General features: G+C 31.9%; 1 protein-coding gene and 1 non-coding gene across 2 annotated transcripts; one reads left to right on the top strand and one right to left on the bottom strand.

The window, feature by feature from the left end:
* Positions 1-20,016: 20,016 nt before the first annotated feature.
* On the top strand, positions 20,017-20,103 carry TRNAM-CAU (transfer RNA methionine (anticodon CAU)). Its single transcript is given in 2 exon segments — positions 20,017-20,054; positions 20,068-20,103. It is a non-coding gene; the product is annotated as a tRNA-Met (tRNA).
* A 399-nt stretch (positions 20,104-20,502) lies between these two features.
* LOC109803958 (uncharacterized) lies at positions 20,503-25,598 on the bottom strand. Its single transcript, XM_020365673.3, has 6 exons — positions 25,205-25,598; positions 24,771-25,045; positions 23,755-23,901; positions 23,277-23,648; positions 21,179-21,727; positions 20,503-21,046 (listed from the first exon to the last, which is right to left on the bottom strand). Exons 1-6 carry the CDS (start codon positions 25,365-25,367, stop codon positions 20,792-20,794), a joined length of 1,761 nt encoding a protein of 586 aa, XP_020221262.1. The 5' UTR covers positions 25,368-25,598; the 3' UTR covers positions 20,503-20,791.

Below are 25,598 nucleotides of genomic sequence, written 5' to 3'. Positions count from 1 at the left end.
CTAAAGTGCTTTGAAGTTAATTTTTCTATCTAGTAATAAAAAAAATTATTTATTAATCCCTACTTTTTGTATTTCATTTAATTATTCTAAATATATTTTTATTTCATTAACAATGTATATATTTTCAATAAATGTTTATGATATCTGACATTTAAAACTAGTCAATGAATTTTGCTGGGAAAAGAAACCCTCAGTACATATAGTGATATATCACTTTTCTCATTCTTGATTGTGTAAAACTTTTATGCTAATAGTGGTCCACATTTAATTTTATGGTGATTTCTTTTAACACTTTATGGTATCACTTATTTATATTGATGTTTATATTGCAAGAATATTGTTGTGATCTATTTTTTTATATATTATTTATTGATAAGCTCCATAAATTTAATCCCTGATAAAACTAACTTTTATACCGATGAATATATAATAATTTCTCTTTTTTTTTTTTTTTACTTTGAGAATCATACATATATATATATATATATATATATATATATATATATATATATATAATTATAATAATACCGGTATAATTTTTACTAAATATTACATCGTTCAATAACTTGATATTAAATATGAATTTTGTAAATTCAACTATTAGATTAAAAATTCATATCACTTTATATGTTTATATCAAATTTTGTTAAAATTGAACAACAACTTGAAAGTAATCAAAATGTTCATATTTTAGTATATTTTGAAATGTATATATTATGTCAATTTTGTTCTATAAGAATGACATATCAAATTTTCTTGGATTAATATAAAATTTTGTATATATGATCTAAGAGTAAATAACTTTCAATTTAATGGTTGGATTTACAAAATTCACATTTAATATAAAGTTATTAAGCAGTGTAATTAATACTTAGTGAAAGTTATACCGGTATTATTATAACCCTTATATATATATATATATATATATATATATATATATATATATATATATATATATTTATTTATTTGTTACCTAAACTATTATTAAGATAATGCTTGTTTCTTATAACAACTTGGTAATATTGCTTTTTTACCTTCGGCAGTACGAGAGATTAAATCATCTCTTATGGTATCTTCAGTCTTCAAATATCCGCAACTTAATTAATAAACTTTGGTCTCTCCAAAGTTAATTTTTGTAAGGATAGCTATTACTTTCTACATTGTGTACATACATACAATTAACTCAATTAATAAGCAAGAAAACTAGTTTAATTTATTTCTTGTTTTTACTGTCTTGCATGTTTGTACCGGGGAAAGGTTCCTGATACATCATATATATATATATATATATATATATATATATCTTAGACAAAAATTCAAGTTCATTTTGGACCCTATTCTAACATTTTTATTTTCACTTTTATTTTTATTGACACCACTGCACGTAGATGTGAGTTCTCTAATTGGGGAAAAAATAATATCCTAATTCTTGTCTAGCTTGAGATAGGAGGTTTGAAGAAAATGATATGATTCATTTTAACAATAAAGATAATATTGTCTGGTAAACACTGAAAGTAGATAAATAACTACTGTAATACTTACATGTCCAAGAAAGTAAAATATGACAAAAATGGATACTTTGTTGGTTGATTTATTCTAAAAATCATTGTGTTTATATTTCCTTTACTTCTTTTATATTATATCTGTCTACTTCAAGTATATAATATCAACACTACCTTCTCTCTATACTTTCTACAATTATCGTTGTAAATATATTTAATTTTCAATTTTTCCCCATTTCATTAATTATTTATACAATTGCTTTTTGAAGATTTTATCTCAAAGTTAGGTAAGTAAGTACTTTGAAAATTAAATTTAATATGTGAATATTTATTATATGAAAATACTTTTTTGTATCAACAAAAAACATTATTTATCCTTTTTTAATATAAAATATCGAATACCCTAAAATAGATAGAAGGGGAGGAGAAATTAATCAAATACTCCTATCAAATGATTTGCATTGAAAAAAAAAAAAATACATATATATATATATATATACACATATATATATATATACATACATATATATATATATATATATATATATATATATATATATATATATATATATTACAAAGTCAACATCCATTCAAATAGCCAAAACCAATCAAGTCCTCAAAAAGGTCAAAAATAAAATAGTAAAAGGTGCTTTATTATGAACTAATGAGATAACGTTAAAGATAAAACATATTCATCACTAAAAGTGATATCACAAACAAAATGAGTAATAAGATGGAATTCTTAACCAGATTCTAATTAGAGAAGAAACAGTTTTGTTTCTATCTATTATATTTCTATCTACAACTTCTAAAATAATAAAAGGTTCACTCCATTTATAATTGAAACGAATATTTTCTGTCTCTAATTCATTTACATAAAGGCAATAATCGTATGTTGTTTACATACTTTTAAATTTATAAATAATATATGAATCATTCTATAATTTTTAAAATGGATTTAAGTTAATGTTCTTTTTGTTCTTACAAAATTATATCATCTCTATATTTCTGAGAAGTTAATTTTGTCAAGCTATGTTGACCAATTTATCAGTTCTCCAGAAAAAACAACAAATTTATAGGGCATCACTGATTTGGGAAATTTAACTGTGAGCATGCATTAAGTAAGTTTAGGGATCAAAGTCAGAATTAATATTCAGACATGTAAAAATAAAAGGTAAAGATTTTTTAAAATGGAGGATGAAAAGCAAAATTTAAATATTTTTATAAGCACGATAAACATATTTAACCCTTTTTTATATAAGTTAACGAGTATATAATATAGACTGAGAAGAAACAAGTTATAGAAGAAGAAAAAGAAAGTTAAATTTAAAAAATAATTATTGATAAGGGGGAATTTCTGAAAGAATGAAAGTGATAATAAGACACGTAGAGAGATGATAAAATGAGATGATATGATATAAAAAAAATTGGAACGACAAGTCGCATTCTTGCTTTAATTAAGTAATGTGATATTTTTCTATTAGAGGTAATGGTGAAAAAGATTAGGGTATTAGAGTCAGAGATCTGAGATGGCCTTTGAATGAAGGGTGCCCCCACCCTATAAAAGCTAGAGTAGAGGGGCTATAGCTAATTAAGAGCTAGGTTGCATTATTAATAGTATTTATTTACGATCTATCTATAAAGTAGATTGTACCGTAAAGTTAGCTTCGATTACCTTTTACTTCCCATGGCGTGCCCTTCCATTTATTAACTGTAAATTGGATCATTGGACGCATGCACTGTACATCAGTGATCAATCCAAATCATTGTAATTGTACTCAACCCTCAATGGACCACTCCCCATTCCATTTTCTTTTCTTTTATTCCCACTCCTTCACTTGCTATTTGCTACTTCTAACTAATCAATCTTCCACTTTTTAGTTTTTTGATTTTTATCACCATCTTGTGATATGGATAAATATTTTATTTTTACACCGGCTCAACTTTAGTAGTGCAAATTAATTAATTGTTAAAATTTTCACTAGTTCAATATATGATTAATTGTTGGGGTGTCTTATATAGATTATTTCCTTCACCAACAATTAGGGTTAAATTTTTAGAAGACTTGCAAGTTTAGATATACACCGTGTGATTCTAATGGCGCAGCTGTTAGCTAGTAGCTTTCAAAGCCCTAAAACTTAAGAAGATATATACATGCAAGTACCTATTCCAAAAGTAAATGTTTTAAAGCTACCAGCAGCTTTATATGTTATTGAGCAAGACGAATATTCGTAGTTCCAAAATTAAAATGTAAAAAACACACATATATATATGTCAAATAATAAAATAAAATCTGCACATTCATTTGGTCGAAATTCTATACATATTATGCGCGTGAGGTACCATTAAAATTCTAACAACCTAGTTAACACTGAACTGTAACCTAATTAAGGACAAATTAAAAGCATGATGGTATTAATTATTATTATTATTATTACCTGATGCTAAAAAGAAAAATGGTTTGGAATGGATGATGGAGCATGCAGGACCAGAGAGAGAGGGTGAAGAATGAGATGCATGGGAGTGTCCATGCCATGGCAGGAGGGAAGTGAACCACAAAAGTGACACATCCTTTGGGTATAAGTTTTTGCTGGGGCTTTCCATGTTTCCCGAGATAACAGTTATATAAATATATATGCATGCACATTCATTTCGATTCAGGACCATGCACCCTTAAAAGGGAGATAGATAGAGATCAGGACCAGACTTGAAAACGAAAGAACCCACCAATCACCATAACATAACCAAACTCTAGTACAAACCATCTTTACCACTCACAGTTATTACATTTCCATCTAAGTAGATATCTTCTTTCTTTTACTCACTTTACATTAAAATTAAATGTCTAAGTTTCTTGTATAGCCAACTTATAAATTGAAAAATTCTACCGTTTATATACTCTTTATACATCATCATATTATCTGTGGTTCAAATTGATGTACAACTTAGATTTTTTCAATATCAACGCAATAAATTGTGCAGGAATAGTAGTAACTGGTAATATACATGAGACATACTCTTAAGAAATTGATTGGACAAGATAGAAACATATAGTCAAGAAAAGATGGTTTGTGAAAACGTAAGCTAAAGATAGATGGATGGTTTTGAAGTTACATGAAGGGTTTGGGTAGCTGGCTAGCTGGCTAGCGTTCCACATGCCTTGTTCTTTCCTTTTGTCTGTTTTGGTTTTATTACACCAAATTTGAAAGGAACAAGAGAATGTAATGTGTACGAAGTTTCTTTAGTGGCACCCATGTTGTTACTTCGGGATGTGGTCTGATCTCGATTGTGGTGCATGTGGGTTATATATATATTGTCGTGATTTTACTGTTGTAGAACAGATGCATGTGGAAATTGTATCTCTCGTAAATGGGGTTTGTAGTTAGGTAACGCACTAATGCTTGATGAGACAGAGCAATGTTGGAAGGAAAGTGTACGGCATGGAGAACACATTATGCAAAAGCCATATTTCGAACCCCCTACATATGCTACTACTACTTTTCAATTTTAATGTGTTTATACATGTTTTCGTTATGCATTCCGATCCAGAAGTCTGATCCCAAGTATATTCTTCTCTAATTGGGATGCCACTCCAAGTGCACATCATAGATTGATGTAAGAAGAGAGTTGCTACGGTACCCTAAAAAATCGAGGAATTTCAATATATTTTTCTATGTAAATTCATACAAGATTTAAAAAATAATAATTTAATTATAAAATAAATAATCTAAATTATACTTATAAAATAAAAAGTAAGATAAAATTATAGAAATTAAAATTATAAAATTTTAATAATATTATAAAATATTAAAAAAAATAAAAAAAATTAATAAATAGTAGAAATAAAAAATTATTAAAATTACAATATAGAAATTCAAAAATTTAAGACAAAAAGATAAAAAGTATACTTAAAAAATTATTAAAATTAAAATATAGAAATTCAAAATTTTAAGTGAAAAAATAAAAATATACTTAAAAAATTATTAAAATTAAATTATTTAAATATATAATAATATTATTACAAATAAATTAGAATATATAAAATAAAAATAAAATGACTAAATAATTTAAAATTTGAAAGAATAAAATATCATAAATATTATTTAAATAAATTATTAAAAATATAAAATATAAAAAACTGTACCAATACCTTCTCAAATAAAATGGGTACCATAAAATTTCTTTTATTTTAAATGGGAAGAAGCTAGTTATACCTTAATTATAGTTATATAAAAAAATCTGATGAAATATATTATAATTCTAAGTGTCAAGCTAATTTATGAAATCATAAAAGGATTTATCCAATCATTTATTATATATATATATATATATATATATTATTTTAATTATATTATTAAAGATTTTTAGATATAATATTTTTAATAAAAACTTTCCGGTTTTTGACAGTTTATGCACATTTGACAGTGAAAATTGAGGTTCATGTTTTGACTTGAAATACGTTGTTTTATATGAGGGGACCGAGTATGAATGGAACCACCAGAGTTTGGCAGAGATGATATTGAATGAGCAACTAATGCAATGATGTACGATTACTCACGAGAAAGAAGAATAAAGTAATTTGATTAAACTAAGAGATCAAAGAAGATTTCCTTTTTTGTTGCTTTTTTTTTTTCATTGTATGGAGCAATTAGCTGGAATATAATTGTAATTGTTCCTTCTATATATGCTCAAAGTAATACTGAAAAGGATTGTTTAAGATCAAAATACCTAGATCACTTCTGTACTTGTTTTATTTGAGAAAATAAAAATAATTTAATTTCAAAATATAATTTAAAGTGACTTAAAAAATAATTTATATGATGTGTAATTTATTTTCAATCGTCACACTTGATTTTCTTAAAAACCAAAATAAAACTCAGACATTGACAAATTAGGGTAAGCGAGCACTTTGTGCAGATAACTAGCTAATTGTATTATATATAGAAGTTAATATATTTCTTTTTTAGAAATCAAGTCATTCTGTCTATTAATTATTCAATGAAATTATGTAAGATAAATACATTTCATCAATAATTCAGTGGTCCTAGACATCAAAAACTGATAGCATCATTTATTTTATGATCACATCATAAATATGAATTAGCAATTAACGTTATGTAGAGGTGTGAAATCAATTAGGTTGATTCTCCCGATCTGACTTTTTTTTTGGGATTGTCATTTTGAACTATCATACCAAATTGGTTTAATTGAAAAAATTAAATCTAATTTTTTACAATAAAAAAAATAAAAAATAAAACATAATTAATTGATATTATATATTATCATAAAATATCTAGTTATTTTTGTGCAATCATAAAACATTATCACTACAACCTTTTTAGAATATTTTTATACTTTTTTTTTAAAATTTCATACCTCAAAAGTATTAAGCTTAATTTTCTTAGCTTTTTTGATATCTTGATTTTGGTCATTAGTAACCTTATTATTGCTTTTATTACCAATAATAATAACAAAAGGATTAGTAGCAATAGTAGGCTCTTTTTGTGTTAAGTGAAGTTTTTATTGTATCTAAATCATCCTTCATGGTATAAAAAATGTCATCAACATCAATGACTACTATATTTAAAATTAAACAAGTTTTTTTTTTTTTGATCAGCTAAGAGAAATTTGTATTAAGGAGGCACTAGGGGTGCCAAACCCAAATACAGAAATGTTGAGAAATAGAAAAAGTTACGGATAGTGTTATGCTACTCCACCCTAAAATTAAACAAGTTTACTCATTTAGTTCACAATTTTTACAATATAAGCCTTAAAAAAATAACATACTTAGTATTTGGTAAGAGTTGGAACTAGGAGTAACACTAACAACAAGCAATAAAGCAAGAGATGATTAACTAAGTGACAAACATGATGTTTGTGGCTTGAGCAGCGACGGTAAGTCATTATCATGACTCGGTGAGTACATGCATAAGCATGACTTTGTCTTCTTCTTCAACAAACAAAACAGAGAGGATAAGTCAAGGATCAAGCCATCAAAGTCATAATAAGAGTGGTGCAACTCTCACAGCGATTAATCCTAATTCTAAGTTTGTAACCACAACTTGTAAGCAAATACAAATTAAAGAGTGAAAGACTATTACTATTATTATATTTTATTTTATTATTTTATAATACATGATAAATTTATAGATTAATGGTAATTCAAATTATTTCACTTATTAGTTTAACAAACACTACAAGAAAATGGTGAATAAGCAGCGAAAAATAAGCGTCGGCTAATAGCTGATGCAAATAGTGTCGGAAAAGCCGACGCTATTTTAAGATTTAGCGTCGACTTTTCCGACGCTAAACTTAAAATATTTAATTTAAATTTATTTTAAGTTTAGCGTCAGAAAAGCCGACGCTATTCTTTAAATATAGTGTCGACTTTTCCGACACTAATTTAATTTAAATTTAAATTAAGTTAGTGTCGGAATAGCCGACGCTATATTTAAAGAATAGCGCCGGCTTTTCCGACGCTAAACTTAAAATAAATTTAAATTAAATTTATTTTAAGTTTAGCGTCGGAAAAGCCGACGCTATATTTAAATAATATACGTGCTTTCAGAGAGATAAAAATAATTTTTCCAATGTTATATACGCATAATGTGTTCTAGTACACTTGGTTATCAAGTTCACTTAAGACCTCAAGGTTCACGGATCGAGTCCTAGGAATGTTAAAAATACGAACGAATAAATGATAAGCGAGATAAAGAAGATAAAGAAAAAAATAAAATAAAATTTGTGTCAACATAGTGTCGGTTTAACCGACAATAAAAAATTAAAATAAATAAATTTGTTAGTGACGGCTTGTAGACACCCAATTTTATCCGGGGGGCATACAAACACCAAAATAGGACATTAGAGGGCCCAAAAGCCAAATTAACTACCCAAAAGCCAAATTAACTATTTTTAGTGGCCCAGAACGGGCCGTTCTAAAATTGGAACGGGTCGTTCCCAAGTTCGGAACGGACCGTTCCGAGACTCCAAAAAGGGCCTAAAATTGTAGGTTGGAACGAGCCGTTCTAGACCAGAACGGGTCGTTCCAAACCATTCAAAGGGCCTAAAATATTTTGTTTGGAACGGGTCGTTCCAAAATCAAAACGGGCCGTTCTAGAGTGTAGAGTTAACATATAACGATCGGATCCAGAACGGGCCGTTCCGAATCCAGAACGGGTCGTTCCGGCCCATATCTGATGCCTATAAATAGAGATCTCGGGCACAGTTCTCAGGGCGGCCAGAGAAATTTCGAATAAGACTCCTTTGAGCACGAAAATTCTCTATATCTCTCCCCTCTATTGTATTTCTTGAGATTTGTGCCGTATCTCTATCTTCTCTCTCCCTCCTATTGTATTTCTTGAGATTTGTGAGACATACTGTAGTGTGAAAGGTTGCCACAAAGTACCTAAAATCTCCCTATTTTGAAGATCAAATAGAGCTCATTCAAGAGGTATTTCAGTTAATTTCTTTCTTTCCTTTTTTTATTTCTTATCTATAATAATTATTGTTATAATAAAAATAATCATGTAGACATTTTAGGGTTAATTGTATTATTTAAATTTCAAGCATGTAAATAATCATTAATAAAAGGGGACTTAATATTTATATTATTATTGTTTATAATGTTAATTTCGTCATAGGGTATCAATTAAGGCCGTTGTAGGTGTGTTAAATACCTTCTCTACACGTAACCGACCCCCGAACCCAATTTTGGTTATCAAGGCCATTATTGGATATTTTAAAAATCATTTCTTTTTCCAATGTTTTGAGTAAAACATTGGTGGCGACTCCATGAACTCATTTTTCAAAACCATTAATTAAGGATTAGTCTCGTGTTTGGGCATTCCTTAATTGATGAGACTTTTAAAAGGATGTCTAAACCATTAGTCGCAAGATTATAAATTTTTGGGTTACGACAGATGGCGACTCCGCTGGGGACGTTTAAAGAGGCTCAGGCCCATTTAATTGATGAAGTTAATAAAATAAAAATAATAATTTAAATATTTATTTCTCTTTACTTTGTTTGCTTTATTTGTTTGGCTTAATTATCTGTATGCTTGCTTAAATTCTGCATATGTTTGAATTAACAAATTGCACACAAACCATAGCATACAACAGTCCCCCTACACCCGGGGAGCCTGCGAGCCTTGTCGGAAATCACACTCAAGGTGATAACCGGTTACTCTAGCCTGAAATACTACGACAGACCTTAGAGTTTGCTAGGTGACGGCGACAGAGATACTGGGTCCCTATAATGGGGGCACCTTGGGGGCCTTAAGACCAAAGTGAGGATAATTAGAACTGCCCTATACAATGCACTTTTTTTTAACAGGGACCACAGACCATGGATGTATATGCGACTGTTTGTGGATTGTATGAGCATATGTTTGTTGCATTTTTTCTATTCAAATCATTCATTTATTTTTTATAATTTCCCTAAGGTAAAGAAAAACACAAAAAATTAAAAATACATTATCATGTGAGAGAAAACCTGGTGTGAAAATAAGATTTGTGAGAAGCATACATTCCTTCCTTAAAAAAAGGGGGGGCATCATGCATTTTCTACAAAATAAAAAAAAAGAGGGAACATGCATATCATATATTTAGGATCACAAGGGGATTCGTATCAAAGACGAGAAATCAGTGTGACCTCTGTTACATCATAAAATATTATGAAGAGGAACACCGATAACTCACCTCTCGACAAGGATGAGCCATCAAGTCTTTGATAGAAACTCCCTTCATGCATTACCATTTAAATAAAGTTGATAGGAAACTATCTTTTCCCTTAAAGGTGGTTTTTCAACATTCCATACTCACACAAGCTCAAAAGATAAAAGCTGTGGAAGGCCTAGAGGAAAGAAATCGTGTCCTTAATGAGGAGCTTGAACAACTCAAGGAATAAATGGGTAGAATGCTTGAGGCCATGAATAAATTGCAGCACGACAATAGTACTAGCAATGTCGGTGATGTTTCCAAAGATCATCTGAACGCCTGGGAAGAAAGACTGAGAGCTGTGGAAGGCCACAGTCTTGACGTTCAAGAGGCTGTGAATATGTGTCTGGTGCAGGATATCCAATTCCCCGCCAAGTTCAAAATCCCTGACTTTCAAAAGTACACTGGAGCCAGTTGTCCAAAAGGACATCTAACAATGTACTGTAGGAAGATGGCAGCCTATGTGAGCAATGAAAAGCTCCTAATTCACTATTTTCAAGAAAGCCTTTCAGATGTTGCTCTCAATTGGTACATGCAACTGGATGGAGGGAAGATCTAGACATGGAAACAGTTAGCCGACGCCTTTCTTCGTCGATACAAGTACAACATCGACCTGGTTCCTGATAGGTCTGATTTGCAAAGCTTAGCAAGAAGGGCGACGAGTCCTTCAAAACCTATGCACAGAGATGGAAAGAAATGGTTGCGCAAGTAGAGCCTTCATTATCTGATAAGGAGATGGTAACAATGTTCATCAATTCCTTAAGTGGACCCTATTATGACAAGATGATAGGGAACACTTCGACTCTCTTTACCGACATAGTCACTATCGACGAAAGAGTTGAGCAAGGTCTAAAAAGTGGGAAGATAGGAAAATCCCCTGAAAGCCAAGGGTATAAGAAGATTTTTGGGGAAAATGGAATTAATGTTCTAACCTCTTCCGCTACTCCTCGAACGACCAAAGCATCACGAAAAGCGGAAAGGGAACTAGACAAAATTCCTATAAGCTACACAGAGCTATTTCCCCAATTGATGAAGGCATCCATGCTGGTAAGAACCCCACCACAAAGAAAGCAAAAACTGCCTTACCCGCTATGGTATAGGCCATAGGAAACATGCGATTATCACGCTGGGCAGTAGGCCACTCCATAGAAAATTGCAAGGCTTTGAAATCTCGTGTACAAGAGCTTATTGACGCCGGGCTGCTCAAGTTTGAGGCCAACACAACACACATCAAGGAATGACTAGATGAGTAACCATCTTGGAATGACAGTTGTTAGGGGCTCTCTTTTTTCCAAAAAAAAAAAAATATTTGCTCAAACTCATAACCTTCGCCCACGGTCACGAGTTCAAAATAAGAGCTTGTACAAGTTTTTTTTTGCATTCATCAAATAATATACGTCATTTCATAAATCTCTTGTGATTATTCTTTTCTCTCTTGTGTCACACATCTAATTCCAAAATCAATCACCAGAAAAAAAAACAAACAAACATGACTGAAGATAATAAAATTAATCAAAACTCTGAACATCTACGACGTATTGTCTGAGTCTGAGGTAGATAAGGAGATCATTTCCTCAAAACACACATAGATGAGAAAGTGATCAAATGCATAACCATAAGATTCTCATTGCGCAAAAGGAGTCTTACAAAATCTTCAACTCAATTTCGCTTAACAAAGGAAGCACAAATCTCAGTCCATAAAAGAACTCCCAATACTTGTAGGCCGAGGCATCATCTTTCTCCTTGGTGTATGCAACGAGGGCAGTGTTAATCATTAAAGGCACTGGTCCTCCCAGACCCAGATGGCAAGAGGTTTTGTCAAAGCAAAGAAGTGTTATGCCAAAAAAAATATATCACTTGCAAAATACTGCTAGGATGAAAACTCGCAAAGGGCATCTTAGGCAAGCAAAAAAAAAATTCATTCAAAATCAAAAGTTCTCGCTAAGACACGACTTAGGCAAAAATTAGGGATCTAAAAAGAAAAATAGCAAGTGACAACTCTCCAAGTTGGAATCCAATAGGCAGCTTGAATACTTCTATAAGAGGCCGAAATACGAAGACTCTGCCCAAGACTCAGAAATGTAGTTCAAGATAATTAGGAGAATGATTATAATAAGGCTAAAACCCTATTTTGGTCCCTTATATTAATTGTTTGTTTCAATTTAGTCCCACTTTTATTTTTGGTTTCAATTTGGTCCCAAACTAATTAATTGGTTTCAATTTAGTCCCAAATTAATTAATTGGTTACAATGTGGGACTTCCGTCCAAATTATTTAAACGGAGTTAACTTTTGGTCACGTGGATGCCACGTAGATGCATACGTGGATGCCACGTAGATGACAATTTTTGGCTAAAAACCTATTTTGGTCCCTTATAATAATTGTTTGTTTCAATTTAGTCTCATTTTATTTTTGGTTTCAATTTGGTCCCAAATTAATTAATTGGTTTCAATTTGGTCCCAAATTAATTAATTGGTTTCAATTTGATCCCAAATATATTAATTGGTTTCAATTTGGGACTTCCGTCCAAATTATTTAAACGAAGTTAACTTTTGGCCACGTGGATGCAGTTTTGATCCCTCAAGTATTACAATTGTGCAGTTTTGATCCCCAAGATTTTAATTGGGTAATATTAGTCCTTAAAGAATTGCAATTGCGCGATTTTGGTCCTTCAATTTTTAATTGAACAATTTTAGTCCCTCAAATATCATAATAGTACGATTTTAGTTTCTCCCATTAAAAATTAATAATTTTAATATATATATATAATGTTTTAAAATTAAACAATTATAATATACGTTAATTTGAATAGATAAATAATTTTTTAATTTTAAAACATTATATATATATATATATATATATATATAAAATTATTAATTTTTAATGGGAGAAACTAAAATCGTACTATTATGATATTCGAGGGACTAAAATTGTTCAATTAAAAATTGAAGGGCCAAAATCGCGCAATTGCAATTCTTTAAGGACTAAAATTACCCAATTAAAATCTTGGGGATCAAAACTGCACAATTGTAATACTTGAGGGATCAAAATTGCATCCACGTGGTCAAAAGTTAACTCCGTTTACATAATTTGGACGAAAGTCCCAAATTGAAACCAATTAATATATTTGGGACCAAATTGAAACCAATTAATTAATTTGGGACCAAATTGAAACAAAAAATAAAATTGGGACTAAATTGAAACAAACAATTATTATAAGGGACCAAAATAGGTTTTTAGCAAAAAATTGTCATCCACGTGGCATCCACGTATGCATCTACGTGGCATCCACGTGGCCAAAAGTTAACTCCGTTTAAATAATTTGGACGGAAGTCCCACATTGAAACCAATTAATTAATTTGGGACTAAATTGAAATCAATTAATTAGTTTGGGATCAAATTGAAACCAAAAATAAAAGTGGAACTAAATTGAAACAAACAATTAATATAAGGGACCAAAATAGGGTTTTAGCCTTATAATAATTATCCAAGGAAATGTTTGTTTAAAAAAAAAAAAAAACTTAAACACTCAACTACCTATTCATTTTAAATCATCCTACCTCCACTGACCATCTTTTCTGTCCAATCTTAATGACGTATATTGTTGATGGTTGTCAAAATTTAAACAAGTACAAAAAAATGAAAATGACCCGCTGGGATAAAAACCGTAAAGGGCGTCTTAGGCAAAAATTAGGGCAAATGAAAAGAGCAAAAAATCCCCGCTAGGATACATCCTAGGCAAAAATTAGGGTTTCTAAACAAAAAAAAGGAGCCCCGAGATTACTCAATACACCAAACGGCCAATATGACTAATGTTGCACATCAATCAAAGCAATCCATTCGTGGGAAAGAGAAAAGAAAAGCCACCATCTAAAAAAGGGGAAACTAAAATATTCATCGCATGCATCTAAAAAAGGCATCTCACACACTTAGAAAACTTTCTTTATTAAAGGGGAATTATTCAAAATATGCAATAACTATCATCATGCATAAATAAGCATTCAACATTTTTTTGCATCTCAACAAGAAAAGCCAAAAAGGGAAACATAAGTTCCGATCGATATCATCCCAACAAGAGGAAAAAGCAGCCCAAACTAGGGGCATCAACAATCATCAAACAGGAAAGCATAAACAACCAGTCATCAACGAATAGAAAAAAAACCTACCACAAGCAGGCGCCTGGAGAGGCATCACAATACTCAAGTGGCAGGGGCAACACTAGATCCTTGTCAGCCATCCACTTCTCTGCCCACCAACACAGGGACACAACAAACATCTCCTGCCCATCCACCTAGGGGCAGTCTTTCATTCCACAACCATCCATCAACAATCAAATAATCAGTCATCAATGAATCAAAAGGACTCAACATTACGCCTGGAGAGGCATCACAATACTCACAAGGTAGGGGCAACACTAGAATCCCTGTCACTCATCAACTCCTTTGCCCAGCATCACAAGGGCACCACCTACCAGTAATCCTCGTCTTCATCAGACGTCCTCCCAAAAAAAAAGGGGGGGCAATCACATTATCATCATCAGCAGGCAGCCTGGAGAGGCCAGGCATAATAATACTCATCATTTACTCCTTTGCCCACCATCACAAGGGCACCACCTACCAGCAATCCCCGTCTTCATCAGACGTCCTCCCAAAGAAAAGGGGAATCACATCATCATCATCAGCAGGCAGCCTGGAGAGGTCAGGCATAATAATACTCATCATTTACTCCTTTGCCCACCATCACAAGGGCACCACCTACCAGCAATCCTCGTCTTCATCAGACGTCCTCCCATAGAAAAAGGGCAATCGCATCATCAACATCAGCAGGCAGCCTGGAGAGGCTAGGCATAATAATACTCAGCATTCAGCAGGCGGCCTAGAGAGGCAGGCATAATAATACTCAACATCAGCAGGCAGCCTGGAGAGGCAGGCATAATAATACTCACCGTTCAGCAGGCAGCCTGGAGAGGCCAGACATAATAATACTCACCGTTCAGCAGGTAGCCTGGAGAGGCTAGGCATAGTAATACTCACCGTTCAGCAGGCAGCCTGGAGAGGCCAGCCATAATAATACTCCTTCTTAAACAAGCTACAAATAAAGGGACACATTATCACAAGAGAAACAATGGAGCTTCTACTCGAAGACTGAAGATCAGGTGTACAGTTCGTCAACCTTGTTACCCAACAGAGTACGCAATCAATGTTCAACTGCTCTAAAGGGTGAGGATACGAGTAAATACACATGTCCAAGGGAAGCAACGTAGAAGCACCAACACAGAGATGAGAAGAAAACCCAGACGAAATGTCTATGTCTTTACTTGCCTTTGAAAAAGCAACACAACTATTCCAAAGGACAAGTAAAGAGGGGCAGCTATAGACACCCAATTTCATCCGGGGGGGCATACAAACACCAAAATAGGACATCAGAGGGCCCAAAAGCCAAATCAACTATTTTTAGTGGCCCGAAACGGGCCGTTCCAAAATCGGAACGGGCCGTTCCCAAGTTCGAAACGGGCCATTCTCGAACTGGAACGCGCCGTTCCGAGACTCCAAAAAGGGCCTAAAATTGTAGGTTGGAACGGGCCGTTCTAGACTAGAATGGGCCGTTCCAAACCATTCAAAGGGCCTAAAATATTTGGTTTGGAACGGGTCGTTCCAAAATCAGAACGGGCCGTTCCGGCCCACATCTGATGCCTATAAATAGAGATCTCGGGCACAGTTCTCAGGGCAGCCAGTGAAATTTCGAATAAGACTCCTTTGAGCACGAAAATTCTCTATATCTCTCCCCTCTATTGTATTTCTTGAGATTTGTGTTGCATCTCTATCTTCTCTCTCCCTCCTATTGTATTTCTTGAGATTTGTGAGGCATACTGTAGTGTGAAAGGTTGCCACAAAGCACCTAAAATCTCCCTATTTTGAAGATCCAATAGAGCTCATTCAAGTGGTATTTCAATTAATTTCTTTCTTTCCTTTTTGTTATTTCTTATCTATAATAATTATTGTTATAATAAAAACAATCATGTAGACATTTTAGGGTTAATTGTATTATTTAAATTTCAAGCATGTAAATAATCATTAATAAAAAGGGACTTAATATTTATATTATTATTGTTTATAATGTTAATTTCGTCATAGGGTACCAATTAAGGGCGTTGTAGGGGTGTTAAATACCTTCTCTACACGTAACCGACCCCCGAACCCAATTTTGGTTATCAAGGCCATTATTGGATATTTTAAAAATCTTTTCTTTTTCCAATGTTTTGAGTAAAACATTGGTGGCGACTCCATGAACTCATTTTTCAAAACCATTAATTAAGGATTAGTCTGGTGTCCGGGCATTCCTTAATTGATGAGACTTTTAAAAGCATGTCTAAACCATTAGTCGCAAGATTGGAAATTTTCGGGTTGCGACACGGCTTAGCCGACACAAAAAAAATTGTGTCGACTTATTTAGCGTCGGCCAAAAACCGACGAATAACTGACAATATTACGTCGGCTTTTATGATTTAGAGTCGGCTTTTGGCCGACTCTAAATTGAAACATTCTTGTAGTGGAACTAGCCTGTAAGTTTGCAAGTCAGTCCCACATGTACCCATTTGACTTGTCAAGTTTAGCGGGTAAAACCAAAATAGTCTGATTCTATTTAGGTCATCTTTTACAAGACTTAGTTTAACCTTATTTGCATACTGGCCCATGAGACAGAGTCCAAATTGATAGCTCTGAGGTTATGTAATGGTTTGAATTTCATTGAGGAGGAATAATATATACTTGTCAAGAGGGTTATATCTTCTTTATTATTTTTTGGGTATTTGCACACGCAACTCCAAAACGATAAAATAACTAGTGTCTTCTTTGAACCCAAGTCTTCATGATTTTGTTTTTGATCATTATTCAAAAGGTTTCTTACCAATGAAACATCTATGTGATTTATAAACTTTTCTTTCTTCTTTTGTTCTAATGACATAAAACCTTATCCCAACAATCCTCCCTTCAAATAAAAAGGTCTAACATTTCATTTAATGGAATGTGTTTTTTATATTATATTTTTTTTATTGTTATTTGTTTTATGGGTTATTAGTTGTCACCAAATTCAACCAAAAGCTTTGATACTACCATTAGGGTTCTTTTACTTCATACACAACTTCATAATAATGACAAGATATTATTTACTTTGAGTTTGGATCCTTATAATTTTACTTTTAATCATCATCCAAAAGATTTTTTTATCAATAGAGTGTGTATGTATTTTATAAACTTTTATTTTTCTTCTTATTCTAACGACGTAGAACTTTATCCCAATAATATCTACTAATTTCACAAATGATTAATTTTTCTAAAAAGTTTTGTTAACTGTTTTTAGTATAGTATTTTCTTCCAACTATATTCTGTTAACTATAAAGCTTAAATTCAAATATTTACTTAAAGAAATTCATTTTTAAATAAACTACTTGTAATGATTAAAAAAAAAAACTACTTGTTAGTATTTATTGCATCATATAATCTTAATTTCTAGATAGATTTTATACCTCATTTCAACACAAAAGAAGGAGTCTTAATTTTTGTATCATTTAAAGTTTAAACTACATCAAAGGTTATTAAAAATGGACCAGCAAAAGGTTAACATGATGACAGATAGTTCTGCTATTTAAATATGTTGATTAGGATTTAATATTTGGAAATGCATATAAAAAAAATCTTTTAGAAAATGAAATTTTGATTTCAATAATTTTTACATTTTTAAGATAATAATCTTAATAAAATACCACTGGTTTGAGGTTAACTAAATCCAAAATTTAGTTCACCCTAGGATACTGTGATAAAGTGAAATACGCATTTTTGTTTATGTATATTATCTACTGCTATAAAAATTTGTCTATGGACAATTTTTTTATTTATTATTGTATAATTCAAATTTGTAGATCTGTGTTAAATATAATGATATATTGATATAATACAATTTTCTATCAATAAATTTATTTTATTAAAAGACTCTAACTTAGTTGGTTAAATAATGTGCGTAAATTATTATAATTTCTTTAATACTAAGTTTAATTTCTATGAATAAAAAAAGTATTTTCGTTTTCCGTAGCGTGCTCTAATTTTGAGCCTTTTAATTAAAAATTGTTAACGTAAAATTATAAGTTTATCAAGAGGTTTAACCATTTAATACTTTATCATTTTTTGTTTACAGTTATAATTGTTAATTATAAATAACATCAATTAATATTTGTATAATTTCATAATCCATTATATATATATATATATATATATATATATTTTAAGCAGTTTTTTTTTTTTTTTTTTTTTTTAACTTTTCATCATAATTTGACTTTATTATCAACGTTATTATATGCCTTTTATCCCTTTTGTAACAGACTAGCAGTGTTTTTTTTTTTTTTTTGTTCGTCTCTGGAGCATCCACTGTTAATAACAGTGATTAATCTTCTCGCTACGTTAGATGCACTTCAAAGAGTAAAATAGCTAGTCCAAAATTTAACGTAGCTGCATACACAAGACAGGATTCGACAGAAGTGCTGGATGCATAACAGATAATTAGTGGATAAATTTTTCTCATCAATCATATCATTCACGGCCCAACAAGCTTAGGCCGAATTTTTCATGTCCCATAAGAGCTCTGTAATCTGTATCCAAAACCCCTCTCTCTGTACTATAATTTTTATATAGCTCAATACACTTGCCAATTATTATTTTTTTTTCTCCTTTCCCATGTCATACAATTCATAATATTGAAAGGGTTAAATACTAATGTTTTAACTTCTCAAAATATGAAGTAATTTTTTTTTATTTCTCAAATTTAAAATTAGTTTGTTTTTTATCTTGATAATTGACTTTGAGCCTAGTAAAATCTACATTTAAGGTAGATTTGGTGGTCTACTAACAGAATTAAATCAATAAATAATAAAAGAGTCACGCACATTTAGTATATAGAACCTAACTTTCTTATAGATTGTATAAATTTTACTCATAATATCAAATATAAAAAAACATACTAAACCAAACACATTTTGTTTTTGCTAACTCGATTGCATTTGTTAACTAACCAAACACATTTTGTAGTCGTTGCTCAGTGACAAGTGACAACATCTCATTACTGAGCTATACCACAATTATTTGTCTTTGGTGCGAGAACAAAGCCTGGGCTGTGGATTGTTGCTGTATATTCTTCATTGAAGAATCACTTTGGGAATAGAATATATATATTGCATCTTGAATTCTCTCTCAAATCTTTGTTCTCTTGTTAAAAGTTCAATGTTTCCTCTCTTTTTTTTCCCCTTTTTTATATATAAGAAGTTCAATGTTTCCTATTGATTAATTTTTTGGTTTAAGTTTAGATATTTAAAATTTGTGACTTGATTTATTTTTTATTCCATGTGAATCATTGACCCATGCACTATTGATATTGATTCTTTGTTCCCAATGTTTTTTTTTTCTTGATGTAGATAAATTGGTTAATTAAAAACTAGATTTTGAGTAGAATTTTGGAATCCAAGACACGCAAATTATGGATCTAAGGAATTACAGCATGATGTGTGCATTCTTTTGAGTGTTTAAACTTGAGGCTTGTAAGTCACTAAGTTGTATCTATTTGACTCATACTTGTCTTATTCTTTACTTAGATTTATTCAAAAAAAAAAATCAGATCTAAATTAAGCTAATCTTTTTTTATTTTAGTTTGTTGACTTGGTTTAAATATTTTTTTTCTCTAAAATTTAATCAGTGACTGATGTGATCATGTATCCGCATAGTTAAAACATAAAAGAGAGCACAACAATATAAAGGGGGGTGGTGGCGCAGTTGGCTAGCGCGTAGGTCTCATAGCTTCGTTGAGTTATCCTGAGGTCGAGAGTTCGAGCCTCTCTCACCCCATAAGTTTTTTTACCCATTTGTCAGTGTATAGTATTTATTTTTAATCCAAAAGCTATTTCAGTTAAATTATCAAATGTATGTTAAAATAATCAAATATAAATGTCATTATCTTAACGGTTTACACCTGTAAATTTAAAGAAATAAAGTGTAAAATTCATGGCAGGCAAGAGTGTAGTAAATAATAAAGAAACAACTTAAAGTTGTCGAAATGTGTTTTTTTTTTCTTAATCGAAGAATGATGTCTCTGATCATAATAAGGAAAGATTAGTCCTTAATTGTTAACTTTGGAACATGTAATCTATATTCACGAAGAAAAAAAAATATCACTATAATCTTATATAAGTTAATCATGTGGGAGAGTTATTTAAAAAGAATAAAAATAAATAAATAAGCAAGCTGTTGGAAGAGCTTTAAATGAACCTCAATCAGAGGTTACAGGCATATCCAGAAATCCAGATAGGCCATTCTATTTCATTCAACAATACTATCAAGAAACACCAAACATATTAGCTACATTGAAGGAAGTCTACATTCATAGAATACTATAGAAGTTCAGCTTTATAAAACACAAGAAATGTACATAACAGAGGACTAAAAAGCACAATAGCAGTTCAGAGTATGAAACAAGATACAAGCTGTGAGTGCAGAAATTCCATTATGTTAAGAAGGATGCAGTATGATTGCATCATTAAGAGACCCCTTTGAGTTTCACCTTTTGCACCACGTCATGGTGAAAATCAAAACCATGCCAAGACCAAGCAGAACTCCAGGTGAAGAGAAACCATGATCTTTGCACAAACGGAGTCTCCAACTGAATGAAAGAACCCTTTCCAATGATCCCAGATGATAGATGGTTCTTGGTTTCCAAGTTCTTTCCTGAAATGGTACCCTGACCTTTTCTCTGCTCTTGGTTTAACTTTATTGTGTGTGTTTTCTTCAGTACCTGCAGAATACATCATATGGAGCAAAGGTTTATCATAACATGATAAAATTAAATTTGCTTCAAATGAAGCTTGCTTCTCATCACAAATACAAGCTTATCCATGTCTTTAGTGCAACAGCTTAGTTTTCTGACCTTTTGTTGGGATAATACTTGGCTTAAAATATTCCTCTTTGTTTGAGATTTTCTGGAGCAGCTCTCAGTGACACAAAGATGCATAATGTCAGTTGTCAGAAAATATTTATTTTGGCATTTTCTTGGAGGTGAAGGAGAGGGGCTGGCCCTAATTAAGCGAATAAAGGAAGGTTCATTTGTAATTAAGTCATCATAAGCATCCTGTTCCCAGAACTCGGCAGAAGAACTGCCCTTTTTCTCTTGGTTTACTTCATTTTTAGATGACAATGAAGGAGGGCAAGCATTAACAGAATCATTTATTGTTTGAACTGTTGACATAATCAGGTTTTCTTTCGAACAATTATGTTCACTAAATGCTGATGAAGTAGTGTCTTGAATGTTGTCATACTTGAACAATTTCACTGGCAAAGGAGTCTCCAAGTATCTGGAAGAACTCTTTCCATTTAGAGTAGATGATTGATTGCTTGTGCTTCCGAATGCTTTCTTGCATCGGTTCCCTGAGCTTTTAACTGTTCTTCGTTTGACTCCAGTATGTGTTTCCTTCTGTGCCTACAAAATATGAAAATACATCATACAGAGGAAAGGTTTAACAATGACAAGCTAAAGTTAAAATTTGCTTTAAATGAAGCATGTTTCTCTTCAGAAAGGCAGGCTTCTCAATATCTGTGGTGTAGAAGCTTGGCTTTCTCACCTCTTGTACAGCTTTGGTCAAACCCTTTCTATGTTCTTGGGAGCATCATCTCTCAGTGACACAAAGTTGATTGACACTGGATGATATATTGATATTTACTTTTGCATCTTCTTGAAGGTGACGGATATCCAGGGCTAGCACTCTGGATAAGGTACCTATGGAGTGAGTCACCAAATGCATTCGCTCCCAAGAAATCATAATATGATGATTTCACCATTGATATTACTTGGTTTTCCCTTGAACCACTATGTTCATTACACACTGATGAACTAGTGCATAGAATATTGCCATGTTATAACAATTTCAACAGAAAATAAATAGATGGAGCTAATCTTTGAGGCATTTGGTTGGCAGACACCCTGTCCCTGATTCTCAAGTACTTTGTTTTTGTCTCTGATACTTTTATGTCAGTAATTCTCAAGTAATTATCAGTAATTCTCAAGTAATTCCCGATGTGTTTATAAGTAGTGTCCTTACACAGGTTTTTCTCCGTTTGACCCCTCAAAAGCGAGGGAATACACTTTGTTTGACCCCTCAAAAGCGAGGGAATACACTTTGTTTGACCCCTCAAAAGCGAGGGAATACACTTTGTTTGACCCCTCAATTCAAGGGTTAATTATGCAGGTACTTGTTGGTAATCTTCTAAGAGCATTTCCAATGGTGTTTATGAATTACTTAACAATAAAATATTGTTTTAGTAATTCTCAATGTGTTTATAAGCAGTGTCCCTACACAGCTTTTTCTCAGTTTGACCCCTCTAAAGTGAGGGAATACACTTTGGAGGATAAAGAACATTTATAACTGTTAATTAAGAAATTAATTGTGATTTTATCGATTCAAGAGCTTATTATGCACGTACTTGTATCTTATTATAATTTCAACTTGTGATCTTCTAAGAGCATTTTTAATGGTAGTTGCTTATGGATTGCTTGACAATTAAATATTGTTTTAGTATTTCCCATGTGATTTTGAATTGCTTAAAATTAAAGAGAATGGCTTGTATAAGCCATTCCTTATAGGTTGCTTAGGAATTGTGTGTGAACTAAGATATTTGTGAGATATTGAAGAGTGAAAAGATATTTGTGAACCAAGTAATTTGTTGATAGAAATTTGTATTTGAGGGAAAATTAAGTAGGTTCTTTAAAATTGAGGTGGCTTGTATTGACTCAAAGAGATTAAGTGAGTCGTTTATATGAATAGTGTTTCAGATGCTCTAACCAAAGATTATAAAATTTGTTTGTCCAAGTGTGTTTAGTGGGCTTAGTTAGGACCATCTTGCTTATATACCCTTGATCTTGTTTTTAACAGATTTATATGTTTCTATCCCATTAATATGGGACTTATTCTCCAACTAAGTACTTTATCCTCCAAAAGTACACCCCTTCACTCTAAAGGAATAATCTTTACCTGTGCAGATAGTGGTTCACCATCTGTTTCTTTGCTTTCATAATATGCCTCCTTCAGAGCAGTTATTGTTTCTATACCAAAAGCAGGTATAGTTTCATTAGTGTTAAAGGCATCCTCGCCAACTAAAATTTCATTCAAGAACTTATCGATATATATATTATCAAGATGGTCTTCCTCTTCAATGGTTTCCATTTGAATATGCATAGTATTGTTTTTCTCCCCAATATATGCACTGGGAAATGAAGAACCTCGGGAAGATGATTCTTGTTCAATGCAAATTGTAGATTGTTGAATTGAGGGCAATTCATATTCCTCTGCTTGAGGAGGTGCTGGAAAGATTGATTCCAGATTCACTTCTGGTAAAGTATATACCTGAAACAAATGTGAACCAAGTGTTACTTCTTAGTTTGTTTAAGTATAGAAACCATATGTTTAGAATCAGTTCTTAATATGCCCCATAAAGGATGCTTCTACTCACATTTGGAATTTTATCATCAGTTTCTTGGTTCTCAAAGTCAGCAACAATATGGTTACTTGAGTCCCCTTCACCATGTATCAATTTATCAGTTTCCGTTTCTGCTTTTTTCTCAGCTTTGTTCATTAAGCGACACAAGACAAAATCTCTCTGCATAAAGTGAAGAAATGATCAACATTAATTTGTTACATATTTGTCCTTTGTGCAACATAAGACAAGCAAATATCATGCTTCAAAATCTTTAGCCTAAAAGCTTTGGTAGATTCTTCATCCAGTACATTAAAAAAAAAAAAAAAAAAAGAAGATAAACCAGCAGAAAAGGTGATCTCTCATTGAAATTAGTGATGAATAATCAATCTCACTAAACAATCCAACATGAGAAAAATTGGATCATTATGTAAGGGTTATTTTACGGTATTTGTCTTTGAGAGGATATATTGATCAAAAGAAGGCTTATATCTTTTTATTTTTATCATGGTATTTGCACACACAATTTCACAATATTTGGATATTGTCCACTTTAAACTTTCACCTTCATGACTCTGTTTTTGATCATCACCCAAAAAGTCTCTAACTAATGAAATATGTATATGCTTTATGAAACCTTTGTTTCTCTTGTGGTTCTAAAGATGTGAGACTTGGTTTGTATATCAACAATCCTCCCCTTCAAAAAAGACCTAACATCCTATGCCTTAGAATCTGTCTTTTTTATATCACTATATCATTTTTTTGTTATAATCATAGAAAGATATGCGAATTGGTTTGTATGCCAACACATTAAATGACTATAAAACTAAACAATTGTCCGTGTCAATTAAGTAACTTGGCCATTAACTTTCTATGGTGAAAATGACCACCAGTAAAACATCTAAGGAAATTCAAACATTTTCCTAATTTAAGGTGTAGTCGTCATTTTTAATGCCAAAAAGTTAAAACACACAAATTCCAAAGACAGGCAAGTTTGATCAAGTACGTAATAACAAAGTGGTAAAGCAAAATAATAACATTCCGTTCCCTACCTTGTCTTGAGGAAAGGTAACTGCATGATATTCATGAATAACCCACTTGGTCCTGAGAGCATCAGAACTACGACCCTTGTAGAAAACCAAAGTCTTCTTAGTGCCTATGACATTTTTGCTGCCTCGGCTCTTAATTTCACGGTCTTTACCAGTTGGCTTCCAGAATCCAGCTTTGGTTTTCCTGTTACACTTCTTCCTTCTGTCCTTTGTGAACTTCAAACCAAGAGGACTAAAGAAAAACCATTCTTGATCATCCGATTTTACCTTGGAAAATGCTATCATCACAGTTTATGGAAGAACAAAATAACCAAAAAAAAAAAGAAAATACTAGAGATTAATCAATCAATAATACTATAATATTAATCAAGAACATTAAAGTAGAAAAGGGGGGCACGTTTTTTTCCATCCTAATTGACGAGTTATAAATACAATACCTGGTAAGCCCCAAGGCTCAAACTTGCATACATCAATCTCAGCTATGACATTATGCACTGTGGAATGGTTACCAAGCAACTTGTGCTTTAAGTAGTGACCCACAAGCTCTTCATCAGTTGGGTGGAATCTGAATCCCACAGGCATTGAAGCTGGGCTACCCATCACTAGTTGAACTGTGATTTTCACACAAAGAAGAAGAAGAGGAAGCGGAAGAGAAACAAGTGTGAAGTTAACCAAGAGGACTTGACTGTGGGGTGATATTGACTTACATTTCTATATAATAATTAGAGATTATTAAACTTTTTATAAATTAAAATATTTAAATACGTGCCTTACAGTAATTAATTAAAATTATGAACTTGTAAAGTATCTAATAATTTCTGCCGCATCAAA

The sequence above is a fragment of the Cajanus cajan genome, chromosome 5, assembly GCF_000230855.2.
Source record: "Cajanus cajan strain Asha chromosome 5, NIPB_CcT2T_4, whole genome shotgun sequence".
Classification (NCBI taxonomy): Eukaryota; Viridiplantae; Streptophyta; class Magnoliopsida; order Fabales; family Fabaceae; genus Cajanus; species Cajanus cajan.
The sequence above is the reverse complement of the archived record's forward strand: the minus strand, read 5'-3'. Positions and strand labels throughout refer to the sequence as shown.

Excerpts from the sequence above, each read along its gene's own strand:
- LOC109803958 (XM_020365673.3), bottom strand. The coding sequence starts at position 25,367 with ATGGGTAGCCCAGCTTCAATGCCTGTGGGATTCAGATTCCACCCAACT. Across the intron at positions 23,649-23,754 it reads CTGATGATAAAATTCCAAAT|GTATATACTTTACCAGAAGT; the intron begins GTGAGTAGAAGC and ends CATTTGTTTCAG. Across the intron at positions 21,047-21,178 it reads AAGTATTATCCCAACAAAAG|GTACTGAAGAAAACACACAC; the intron begins GTCAGAAAACTA and ends TGTATTCTGCAG.